The sequence below is a fragment of the Leptinotarsa decemlineata genome, unplaced genomic scaffold, assembly GCF_025532065.1.
Source record: "Leptinotarsa decemlineata unplaced genomic scaffold, Ldec_3_MD MMD2_tig00026328_RagTag_RagTag, whole genome shotgun sequence".
In the NCBI taxonomy this organism is placed as follows: Eukaryota; Metazoa; Arthropoda; class Insecta; order Coleoptera; family Chrysomelidae; genus Leptinotarsa; species Leptinotarsa decemlineata.
The window spans coordinates 14,632,017-14,644,759 of record NW_027412688.1 but is presented as its reverse complement, the minus strand read 5'-3'; the positions used below and the strand labels follow the sequence as shown (position 1 = coordinate 14,644,759).

At 34.6% G+C, this 12,743-nt stretch overlaps 1 protein-coding gene across 2 annotated transcripts in view; it reads left to right on the top strand.

Annotated features, from left to right (window-relative positions):
• LOC111509471 (glutathione S-transferase 1) overlaps positions 1 to 12,438 on the top strand; it is a 228,162-nt gene extending 215,724 nt beyond the window's left edge. For both annotated transcript variants that reach the window (XM_074182778.1, XM_074182777.1), the window contains exons 3-4: positions 8,411 to 8,611; positions 11,782 to 12,438. In XM_074182778.1, coding sequence (XP_074038879.1) covers positions 8,411 to 8,611; positions 11,782 to 12,090 — 510 coding nt within the window. In that variant the 3' untranslated portion in view covers positions 12,091 to 12,438. The remainder of the gene's footprint in view (positions 1 to 8,410; positions 8,612 to 11,781) is intronic.
• The last annotated feature ends 305 nt before the right edge of the window (positions 12,439 to 12,743 follow it).

Below are 12,743 nucleotides of genomic sequence, written 5' to 3'. Positions count from 1 at the left end.
CCGATTGAACCAAAGTAGGTTTTCAATGGGTTCTCCATAGAAATATTGGTTATAATGAACACGCCTTTATTCCGAATTTCAAATTTGTTACCTTAGAAACAACCGAATGACACCGTGTACAATGATTTCGTTGTCACCCGTTACACATACATAAAATCAAAGTAATAAAAGTTTGTGAAAAAACTAGTTCCAATTTGAGTGTAGGTATAGTGCGAATAGTTTGACAAATAATATATTTGGAAACAAATTTTTGTAATTTCGCGTCACACAAGCGTAAAGTATATTCAGACCATAGAAATGAAAGAAACTTATGGACTGTATTTTTATCATATATTTCTCCCAGAATGTTTCTTTCTTTTTTCAAGTTTGTGGCAATATTTACAACATTTTAAAAATCTTGAACCCTGTAAAGATTCAAACCTGTGTGTACGTCACTATATAGCTGCTTTCTTTCTATATTCTCTTGAAAATATCACCCTCCTCAAGTTTATTAACCCTTGTCAAAATTATCTCAATTCATTTATAATATTGGATTTGAATATTTATTTTCTGTATTCACTATAATTCATTAACGTTGGAAAAACTTATTTACTTTCTGAAACATTGATCTCATACAACAATCACAATATTCAGTAATTTGTGATTTGGAAATACATTCAGAGATGCAGAGGTTTTGACTATCGCGGTATGTCATGTTGCTATATTCTAATTCAATAACCTTTCTTGTAGCCTTCATATTATACAACCAGGACATGAGACATCTGATATCTTCTGACTCACTGATGCGGAAAACCAAGAAAGTCGTTTTCACTTGATACGAATTAAATTTTGCCCAGTCATCTGTACTGGTGGCTGGCATAGGCGTAGTAGCACATACTTTGCCTAAGGCAACAAAATACATATTATTTATACATATTTCAAAGACTGCCAATTCATCAGTGTCGGTAAAGATTATTTGGCCTTGGATTCCATTTCTGTCCACACGAATAACACTATAATTTCATATAGTGTGTGTCACATCGAGCTTCCATTAAAAGTCTGAGATGAAGGAGTGCAGTTTTCAACAAAAAGGCCCGTGAAAAAGTTCAAGATATACATGCATATAGTAGTGTACGATTTTCTCCATGATTTTTGATATCACTGATAGCAAAGCAATTGGTCTATAGTTATTTGGAAGATTTTTCTTGCCCTTTTTGGAAATAGGCTGAACCTTTCAACAAGAAAGAAAAACCCTTCCTTGTAAGACAGGTTGAAAAGTCTGCAAAATACTGGTGCGAGTTCATTTGCGCATTTTTTAAGGTCCAGACGCCTTGTTGATATTGAGCTGTGTCAAAAGTCGCCTCACAAGATGCTGTTGAAAAGTAATTTCTGGCATTTTGGACTCCAGTGTAGGAATGGTGAGTGGTGCCTTTCCCAGAAAATCGACTGTGGAGTGGGACGCAAATTGTTCAGCTAGTAGATTTGCAGCAAGCAGTATGGTACTACACCTATATAATGAAGATTTCGGCTTCTTTTTATATTGGAAACTTTGTATTTTGTTTTTGTTACCAAGTGCTGGTTTTCTCATCTGCTAGAGTTCATTCATACCCGAGAAACTTTTAAGCATATTATCATTATTTATGCTAGTTAAATTTGTTTATAGTTTAATCAACACATATTCACATAGACTGAAAATATTTCTATTATCATTACTATATATAGAAGGTACATGAATAGAAAAACGTTCAGTATCTAAAGTAGTTTATAAGGCTGCAACTCATCAGGATATTTACTTCCTGCCTAGAAGGACGAACAGAAAATCTGAAAGTCAACAATCTCAAATTCAAACAATCGAGCAGTTATTTGAAGATTGTGAATTGTGGTGTGTCATGGTAATAATCTACCTGAATCATGATTCACCAAATTGTCTATGATTATTTCGACACTCACCAATTAGCGTTCAATTCAATCATGGGAACTACTATTTTTCATGAAGGTCACAGTTAATTCGTTAATAATTGCCGTAGAGAACACACCGAATAAACGTTGGAGAGTTTACTCATTGCTCATTTACTTTGAAATAGGATATTGTGTCTACCAAGAAGTGTTGTCACTAGCTGATGAAGAAATTATCGTGCAGAGCTGCCAAAATTATCGATTTGTCTTGAAAATTATGTTACAATTTTCTTCGTTTTGTTGTTTTGGAAAAAAAAACGCCGCACTCATTTCTATTTATGTATAATCAAATAAAAAACAGATAACAAAAAAAAACACAAAAACGTAAATCTAGTCCGAAATTATTTGGTATCGAAATGAATATCAACATCAACATTTTCATCTTTATCGTGTTTATACGAGATTATTGAACTCATCATATCCTCTTTAACATTAAAATTATAGGATTCGCCGTTGACGCTTTGACAGGCCACTCGCAGGCGGTATTCGAATAGGAAATTACTAGTAGATCCAATACAAAATTCCCCAATTCTTTAAACATGAACATATTAAATCCATCACGAATTTGGGAAATTTTGTACCAATATTTGTCAATAACTGTTTCATTATTGGCATTTGCATTTAACTCCGACTGGCAATACAGTCGCCACTGATTATCGATTTCTTGCATAAGTTCGAAGTTATGTTTACAATTCTAGGTAGTAAGTTCATTATTAGAAAAATTGACGTCGGTTTTGGCGTTTGATCTTTTTCGAATATCAACATTTTTGACAAAATATTATCATTGAAATCGAATCGTTTTCTTATTTCATTTGCGGACGTAATTAAAAATTGGCGACACCGAATGTAAAAATTTTCTTGCTCTTTTTGATTCAATTTTTTGAATTCGCATATTGAATGATGTTTTTCAATATGCGAACACCAAGATATGTTTGTTTTAAGTCAATAAACTGACTATCATTGCAAGGATCTATTTGAGATAAATCAGTTTTTTGAATATATGATGGTCTTAAATAACTTGATAAAATGTCCTTATAAGTGCTGCAAACTACATCATAAACGTGTGTTATTATGACAGATTCACTTTGAAAATATCCATTCAATTTAACAAATTTGGGTAAATCCCATTGAAGAAAAAAGTTTCCACATCATTCAGTCTATTGGCAATAATTTCGGATGCTTGTAACCTATGTTCGGTCCATTCTCGTACAAAACATAGTTGAAGAGGATTCCATTGTTCAGTAATCCTTTCGACCACCATTAGTAATGAGAGCCATTTGGTTTGTGAGGGACGCAAAATTGTGTGGGGCTCCACATTACAAAATGTCTGAAATTCAGTAAATTGAGCTTGCCGCTTAAAGCTGTTTTTGAAATAGCCATATATATTTCTGGCCAGATCCTCACAGTGGCGTGGCAAAACTTTACAAGCCTCACTAGCACATAGATGTAATGAATGATAAATGCATTTTTGTACTATAATACCAGGAAAATGTACTTTGAACCTACTCACTATTGAATTTTTGGAACCAAACATAGTGTTACAACCATCAGAGCCAAAACCTATTATATTTTCAAAAGGTATTTTTGCAGACTCAGATAAACTTTCAATTTTGTAATAAATTACTTCTGCTCTTGAACCTGTTTCTGCTTCAGCTGGATTTTGATTTGAAAAACATTGGACCAAATTAAAAAATTTGGTGGTTATTTCATTTTTGTAACCAAAGTACCGTACACACACACACACACTAATATTTTTCACTACACATATGTCTGTAGATTCATCTATCAAAATGCAAAATTTGTTCACTTTCTGTTCTTCAACTAGGTCAACAAAATGTTAATTTGCCAAAACATGTTTTATAACTCCTGTCACCTTCGTTCTTCCCATCTGCATTCCTTGCGCAATTTTTGAATCCGGAAACGCGTCTTTTAATAAAGGAATCAAATGATCACAAAATCTCATCGGTAAGTTGTGTTCCACTAATAGCGCAGCAATTTTTATTTCTTCCCTACATACTTGATCCTTAATTTCGTCTCTTTTAAATATCACGACAGTAATTTTTGGTTGATTTTCTGCAATTTTCTTTACGTTTTTTAAATGTTTCACTCCCTTGCTATGATTTTTCAAAACAGTAATATCTGCTTGAAATTCTGTATCACAAACAATTTTTTGCACGAGAAGCTTTTCTCAAAAATACGTATAATACTACACTAATATTTCAACAGTAAAACAAGATCTTACCTTCAACAGATTTTAACCATCCTTTGAAATCAGGAATACTTTCCCATTCACCCCTAAATTTTGAGGCCTATTCTCTCGCCTATTCACATTTTTGAACTTCAATTTCTTAGCATCTTTTTCCGAATCAGAATCAGAGGCTCTACAATCGCGTTCGTGTATCAAGTTGAATTTACTGGTACTTGCCATATTGTTTAAAATAATCATTTTCGATAGGTGAAACACAATAAAATACTTGTCATTGAACTATTGAACGCACTAAGAACAAATAAACCACATCAGAAGGCAAAACAAACATCGGCAAATCACCATAGAAATCGAGTAATCAGCGAATAACACGGGAAAGTTTCCGTGGGAAACCCCGAACTGGCCCGAACCCTGTGTAGTTGAGTGAATTCCCCGCTCAGTGAAACAAGAGACAGAGACATTTGCCGGCCTTCCAAGTACGGTAATATTTACATAGATGGTGGTTGCCAAGAAGTGTCGATACTGATTGAATGAAATAAAATAATTTCAATTTTTTTTTATTGGTACAGTAAGAATAAAACCTGCAAAGTTGAAATATAACAAGACTAAAAAATTATGTTACAAATATCGATTATGCTACACATTATCGTTTGAATTAATTTTGAGGAAAAAATATGTTACAATTCGATAATTATATTACAAGTGGCAACACTGCTACCAAATTTATTTGTTAGTCGGAGAAGTTGATTGACTTTTTATTCAACATCATGAAAAGAGAATAATTCCAAAGGGACAATCGTTGCTGACAAAACCTTGAAAGAAAGTTACAGCACCAAGCGTTCTCTATCTACACTAACATTCCATTCCATAATAGGCACTGAATTCTCAAAAATATTATTGCATTAAAACAAAAACATTGTGGTCAGGTTGTGACTATATATTTTATCATCTTCTATTTAAATCATACATACGCAGCTAAATGGTCATAGAATAAAGGACAACCTGTTTCATTCATGAGAATTTAGTACCTACTATTTCGGAATTATATTATGAGCTATCCTGCTTGTTGTGTAGTAAAATATATGGAGACAATTGAATTGTATACCTTCAACTATTGTATCGAAAGCATTACTCAAGTCAAACCATTCTTCTGGTTGTGATAAACAAAGTCCAAACCACTATTTCTGACACCTCTTATAAGCGTCACATGCAACGCATCCTCATTCTCAAAAACTCACTGGATCAACTTTGTTAATAAATCTGCTATGTCGACAACCACACTCTCTACTCGTTCAGAAAATGAAGTCAAAACAAAAAATTCACCACTTTCATCCTGAAAACCACTAACGGATGTTGGCCCATAGAAACAAAAATATAATTTAATTTGCGAATCATTACAGTCTGAATTTATCGACGTCCTATAATTTCATTCTTAAAACATTTCAAGTAATATTTCTATTACATATAGTCGGGGAGCTGGCTACATAAAACAGGATCGATAAGGTACACGACGTTTGAGCTTGGAAACGGGGGGCCCGTAATTAGTATATCACCAAACGGCATTTCTGGCACTTTGTACAGGTCGGATATGAAAATGCCAGCCGGTTTTCCCGGGCGAAAAAATGGGCTGGAAAACCTCATATGGTACACGAGAGAAAACTCTTGGATCGTGGGGTCCGAACTTCAAATAAGAACGCTGTAATAACGCCAGAAGTTTTGGAGGTCGGAAAAGCCTCGCCAGAAGTGACCGAAAGTACCGGAAAATTCGTCAGAAAAACCCGATATGGTACACGAGTGAAACCTTATGGAACGTGAGGCCGGACTCTCAACTAGTAGCGGTGTAATAGCGCCAGAAGTTTTGCAGGTCGGGAAACCCTCGCCAGAAGCGACCGAAAGTGCCGGAAAATTCATCCGAAAAACCTCATGTGGTACACGCGTCAAACTTTTTTACTTGACTTTTGGGGTCTTAACTAATAGTGGTGCAATAACGCCAGAAGTTTTGCAGGTCGGAAAACCTCCGAAAAAAATAAGGAAAATCGACGTACTTGTGAAAATGAAAATTTTTCGCTTTCGGCTCAAATGAACATTATTTTTTTTGGCTTCATTGAAACTATCTGTTTGCGCTACCCAAAATTAAAAAAAAATCATTAGAAAACGATGAAAACTCGCTGAAATACAATCTTTTTTTTTTCGCGCACGTGATTTCATGCCACTTACTCATTTTCGGCCGGTTCGCGCCGCCACCGCCAACTCCGCCGCCGCGAAAATGGGCTTCTATTTTTTTTTGTAAATTTATTTACAGCGCTAATTGTTAACCGATTTTCATGAACTTTTTTTTAAAATGTCTGGGAACAGTAGTACCTTTGCGAAAAGGTACTGGGAAATAGTGCAGCCTCATGGATTTATTGCGTTTTTCCTTTTTCTTTCAGGACACTCATCTAACGATGTTTTTCGTGTACTGGTTTTTCCAGTTCCTTTGCTGGTTGTTTGTCATTTTCATCTGGACATATTATTGGGTTGCCCATAAACCAAATCCATCAAAAGCATGACGAGCTGCCTGTGTCCCTTTAGTTTATTGCCTGTAGCTGAGGAGTCCGGTTTACAGCTCTATTTCCTTCAGCTATGCATTAAATGGATGAAGTTCAGTGAGTAGGTTTGTTGAAGCAAATCTCATTCGTCTTCTAGGTCGCCTTACAAAGGTTTTTCGTGCGTGTTTCCGGTATATATTAACTTTTTGTGATCCTTATTTATCCATTGTTGATTTGGCCCAAGTGTTCGGTCACTTAGAAACAATTGGGCTAAAAATTTCGTAGGCTAACATAGAGATAAATTGTTTCGATAAAATTCTATTTTATTACCTTCGCAGACAATACAACAATTATAGCGGTCATACAATGTTTCGATACCATTTGTTTTTCGACGATTACCTCTTCATCGGCGCTAAATACTTACCAGCGAGAATTCTCTTAACGTCTGAGAGGAAAAAAGTCGGTGAGGGCCAGATCTGGAGAATACGGTGGATGCGGAAGCAATTCGAAGCCCAATTCATGCCCATACCATAACCTTGCCAGCCAACTGTTGCGTCTTTGCACGCTTTGGAGATGACTCACCACGTGCAGTCCACTCAGATGATGATCGTTTAGATTCTGGTGTGAAATTATGGAGCCATTTTTCTTCCATTGTCACATATCGATGCATAAATTCGGTTCTTTTATAGTGGAAAAGCTTCAAACACTTCAATTTGTTATTGTCTTTAGTCGATAGTGAGCTCTCTTGGCACCCATTTTGAACATATCTTTCGCATACCCAAATATTCATGCACGATACGTCCAACACGTTCCTTTGATACCTTCAGATCCCTTAGCTATATCGATCAACTTCACTTTGCGGTCAACCAAAATTATTTTGAGGACTTTTTCGATGTTTCCGTCGGTAATGGTCTCTTTGGGGCGTCCACTGCGTGCATTGTCCTCGGTGCTCATTTCACCCCGTTTAAACTTAACAAACCACTTCTCAACGGTGCAATTTTTCTGGTACAAAGTCCGAATAATGTTAATCAAGCCAACCTTTGGTTTCAACGGTATTGTTTTTTTGCCAAAAAGCAATGCTTTATTGACACACGAAATTACTTTTAATCCATTTTCTTCAAACTAACAAAAGTTGCTTCACTCAAAATGTTCTACCCCTGTATGCACGTGGCTCTTGAAGGTTAGGGTTAACTAAAAGTCATATGGATCTATTACTAGTAGCGCCATTTCTGTGTTAGCATAAGAACCTTTCAACCCACCTATTATACTCATAGAGTCCATCTATTCCTACCCGCCATTCCTTAGTTTTTCACGGCATTACATTTTTGGTTATACCAGGAACCCAAATGCAGCCCGATTGTCTTATTGACCATTTCATTTTATTGAAGCCTCAAATTAGTATTTCTGGCACACTGCAAGATTGAAACCAGTATGTGGGACACAGTCAATTACAAATAAACTAATATCTTTTATTTTTCTCGAGTCACACAAAAATCTGTTTAAACCTTTTTCCCGATTTTTATTTATTTATATATCTTTCGAAGAGGACATTTGTCCCCTTCGTATATGTCTTATGCTCCTACAACAAAAAAGTAAAAAGAAATATTTGTCGATTCTTGAATATTTCTGAATTTTCCTTTTCCAATGACAATGCGATTGCGACAATGGCAGTATCTTATTTGATGTAATAGAATTTTTTTTGGATAACAGAGTATATTCAACATCATATCTTTATGTGCAGATAAATCCTCAACATACAGTACCAACATTGAACGACAATGGTTTCGCCCTTTGGGAAAGCAGGGCTATTATGACCTATCTGCAGGAACAGTATGGCAAAGATGACAGCCTTTATCCTAAGGATCCCAAGAAGAGAGCTCTGGTAGACCAGAGATTGTACTTCGACATTGGAACGTTGTACTCCAGATTTGCTGACTACTATGTGAGTATTTTAGTAATGATGGTCAAAAAGGTAACAAAAATTTGGCTAAAATTTTAAAACTTTATGACTGTGAAGGTAGTATAAAAGGGACATAATGGACGAGTGAATTAACTAACATAATACTTTTGAATATCGGAACATATCACTGGGGTTATATTCCTGAAGTAACGAACATTTTGTTGTTATATTACAACAGTATGGGTGTTATTTTACTTTTTTCTATACATATCTGATTCGATTCAAAAAGACTCTCGAGTAAAAACAAACTAGCACCCAACACCAAAATATGTTTTAATACAAATTTAAATCAGTGAATAGTCAAGTGATTTATACCCGTAAAGTTATTTAAAATTTTTAGTCCCCCAACAATATTCTTTGATAAGGGATAGAACCTGAATTCAAAACATTCAATGATGTTAACTATTATTGTATATGATCAAATGATTCACTTGAGATAGAATTATTTTCAGTTTTTAGAGGATTTCGTGACTTGTCACAACAACAGATTCCCAAATATAAGGTGTTTTCTGGCGTTTAATTGTATTCGAGAGTGTATTTGTGCCAAATGTCGAATTCAATAATGAAAACAAACTTTTCAATTTTCTCTAACCTCAATTAGAATCGGATTTGTGTAAGCAATAATTTTCCAGCTTTATTTTGTACATCTTGACAACGTATTTGATGAAGAGTTTTCAGCACTTTATAAACTATAACAATCAAAATAAAGCAGAAACTCACGCTAGTTTTGAATCATCATGAATACGTTTCAAATAATAGTTGATGTGACGTCATCGTTTCAACGCCAGAATTAATGTATTTCAATCACAGACGAATACGTTTTGAATAGAGCGCCAGAAAACGCCTAGAATGTTCAAGTATGAAATTGAAAATAACGAAAAGTTACCGTTCTTGGATGTTTTAGTTTTAAGACATGCCAATAAGGGTTTAGAAGGAAACTGGCACTTTCAGGTTCATCTCGCCATTGCCCACAATACAGAATGGCGGGAGTACATTTCCTTGTCCATAGGCTGGCCCCGTTTTTCTTGAGCAAACAAATAATGATAAGATATCGAGAAAAAAGCTATCAATAGGTATCCCTCAAACATTGTAGATAAGTTAATTAGGAAGAGGAAATTTAGAATTTGTCTTCTTAAATTCTAGTTTATAGTTCTTCTAATAACACGAGATGAAAATTAAAAAATTACTAACAAGAAATTAAAATCAAAAAATTAAGAGATTCCAAGACAAGTTACATCACGACGTTTCGATTGTTAGTATTCACAATCGTCTTCGGGTGATAACTGGACTTATTACTTCGAGATCTGACTATTTATAGGTCATTCGAGTGTTTTCATCGTGTTCCGCTTGATTAGAGGTTTTCATATGTTGCGTATCTCTACGCTTGCTTGGCTAAATGCGTTGTTGGACAACATATATGCAGCTTCTTTGAATTTTCTCCTAAACCAGTGTTCTTCTTTGTGGATGATTTCAGCTTGATGTTATGTTGATGAGTCCAAACGTGCTCTGCTATTCCTAATTTGCTGGTTTCTCCTCGCTGTGTGTGTTTCTTATGCTCGGAAATGCAAACTTTCAATGGCATCTTAGTTTCACCGTGGCCTGGTTTTTGTGAGGCTGCTACGGATAGTGTTCCCCGATCTGAAGCAGGTTATACTTGTACCCAATCCTTATCCTTTTCGACAATCCACTGATGTAGGGAAGTACAAGTACTGGTTGTGGCGGCTTCTCTTCCTTGTGGAGCTCTTGCTGTCTTCTAGCTAAAGCCTGTTCCACGATCACTTTGGAGTAACCATTTCGTTGAAGGTCATTTTTGATGAGACCTTTTCGAAATCTTCCTTTGTATTACAGAGCCCGAAAGCACGGTTTAGTAGAGTTTTGATGATTCCTCTCTTAGTCGATTAATGGTGGTTGGATTCCTGGTTCAGATACTGCCCTGTGTGAGTGGGTTTTCGATACACAGATGTTTCCCAGTACAGAATTCTACATTATTATACTCTGTTAGGTCAAACTGTTTTCTTCGCCTTCGAAAAACATGAACGAGGTGTCATTCGATTCAGAATAGCGTGTAGATGATTTTTCTGAAAAATCAAGTGCCGTTTGCAGAAATTGCAAAAGTTGTAAACAATTAACATAAAAAAATGGGTTTTGGTTTTTTACAAATATCTCAAATACTGACATTTTTCAAATTTGAAAAAAATCGAAAAGAAAAGGATATTTTCCCGAAAAAAGTTTTTCCTCCAGGGACTGTAGGACCAGTATTTATAATTTCACTAGAGGGTTGAAAAGAGGGTTAACAACTTGTAATTAATATTAAAGAACCATTATATCTTGTACTTTGACATGAAAAAAGTTTTTATTTAAACTTTCATTTTTTATTTAATAACAATTGAATTTTTTCTATACATATTTTCTCTTTCTATACAATATAAAAAATAACCATATATTATTTCTTAAGAAAAAAAAGTTCATATTTCACATAGAATTTTAAAAATTATGTTCTCCTTCGCTTCATCATTATTGCCTGGTTTTTCACGTTTAAACATATGTTAAACATAACGTATAAACTAGTTGTAATAAAATGAAAAAACTTTGAACGTTTTTATTCTCTATTAATTAAAGAATAAATTTAGCCCAGAATTCAAACTATTACCCAATTTTTTTTCAATTTTTTTGTTAAAATATTTTTTAAACTATATATAATATATCCATCTATAATTTTTGGGAAATTTCTTCCTCTTTTTTAATCTTTTTCCAGATTTGAAAAATGTCAAATAGTTTTTGAGATATTTGCAAAAAATCAAACCCTTTTTTTTTCAGTTAATTGTTTATCTTTTGCAATATTTGCAAGCGGCACTTAAATTTTTCCAAAAATCATCTAAACCCTATTCCAAATCGAATGACACCTCGAAGGCGGAGACAAAAGTTTGACCTGAAAGATACTTGTTGATCAAAGTATGGCTCTGCCCTTCCCTGGTAGTTCAATGATTCGCTTGTATTGTTTTCGTTTTATGCATATTTTCACACATTTTTCGCTCTCTCTACCGGTCGTAGCGGTCAGATGAGATATTCGATTTGAAGTGATCCATTTTCAAAATCGAAAAGTGAAAATAATATGAGTTCATTATTACCAAACAACTATTTTTATGTTTCAGTATCCAATAGTGTTTACCAACGCCAGTCCCGATCCAGCAAAGCTCGAAAAAATCAATGATGCTTTCAAATTCCTCGACATTTTTATTGGCGATAACGACTATTGTACTGGAAATAACCTCACTCTTGCGGATTTGGCTTTAGTAGCTACTGTTTCGACAATTGAATCCATGGATTATGACATCAGCCCATACCCTAACGTCGTAAGGTGGTATGCCAAGGTCAAAGCTACTGCCCCAGGATATGAAGAAGCTAATGCCAAGGGAGTTGTTGAATTCAAGCAATTGGTCGAACGCATGAAGAAGAAATGAATTCCCATTTTCAATTGATAGTCTTGTTTTCGAAACACAACTTTTTGAAACTTACTTGAATTAGTACCTACTAAAATTTTGAATATTTCATAATTTTTTTTACTCGTCACAATTTTCGCGAAACTAAACTGAAAATTATATTTGAGCTATATTTTTTCAAATGCCATTCGAAGTTGTGTTCCTTAAACATAGTTGCTTTTGATGAATTTTGGAGTTGACATTTTCAAGTTTACAACAAAGTATTGAATATTTCAGATGTGTGTGTTGCACAGATCAGGTTAATAATATAATGAATGCCTGAAATTATTCTTTCAGTATTAACATTTTCAAAAATAAAATGGTATCCTAGACTGTGTTTTATTTCTGATATTTTTAAATTTCCATTGTTACTGTTTAGTATAATACGTGTTAGGAATCACACGTTATAAGGTAAGACCTCAGTCTGTAGCTCGCACCAGTTTCGACTTCTGAGGGTTGTCGTTCGTAGGGGTGCGACAGATTTTAACAGGCAGATTTTTTTAACAGAACAGTTTTCAATGAGTTTCAAAGGGATTCATTTATTTTTAATATTATGTAATCATTAGAAGTCTGAAAAAGCTATAGTACCTATAGCAAAACATTTTTAAGATTCAATGGCATACAATGTGACAATC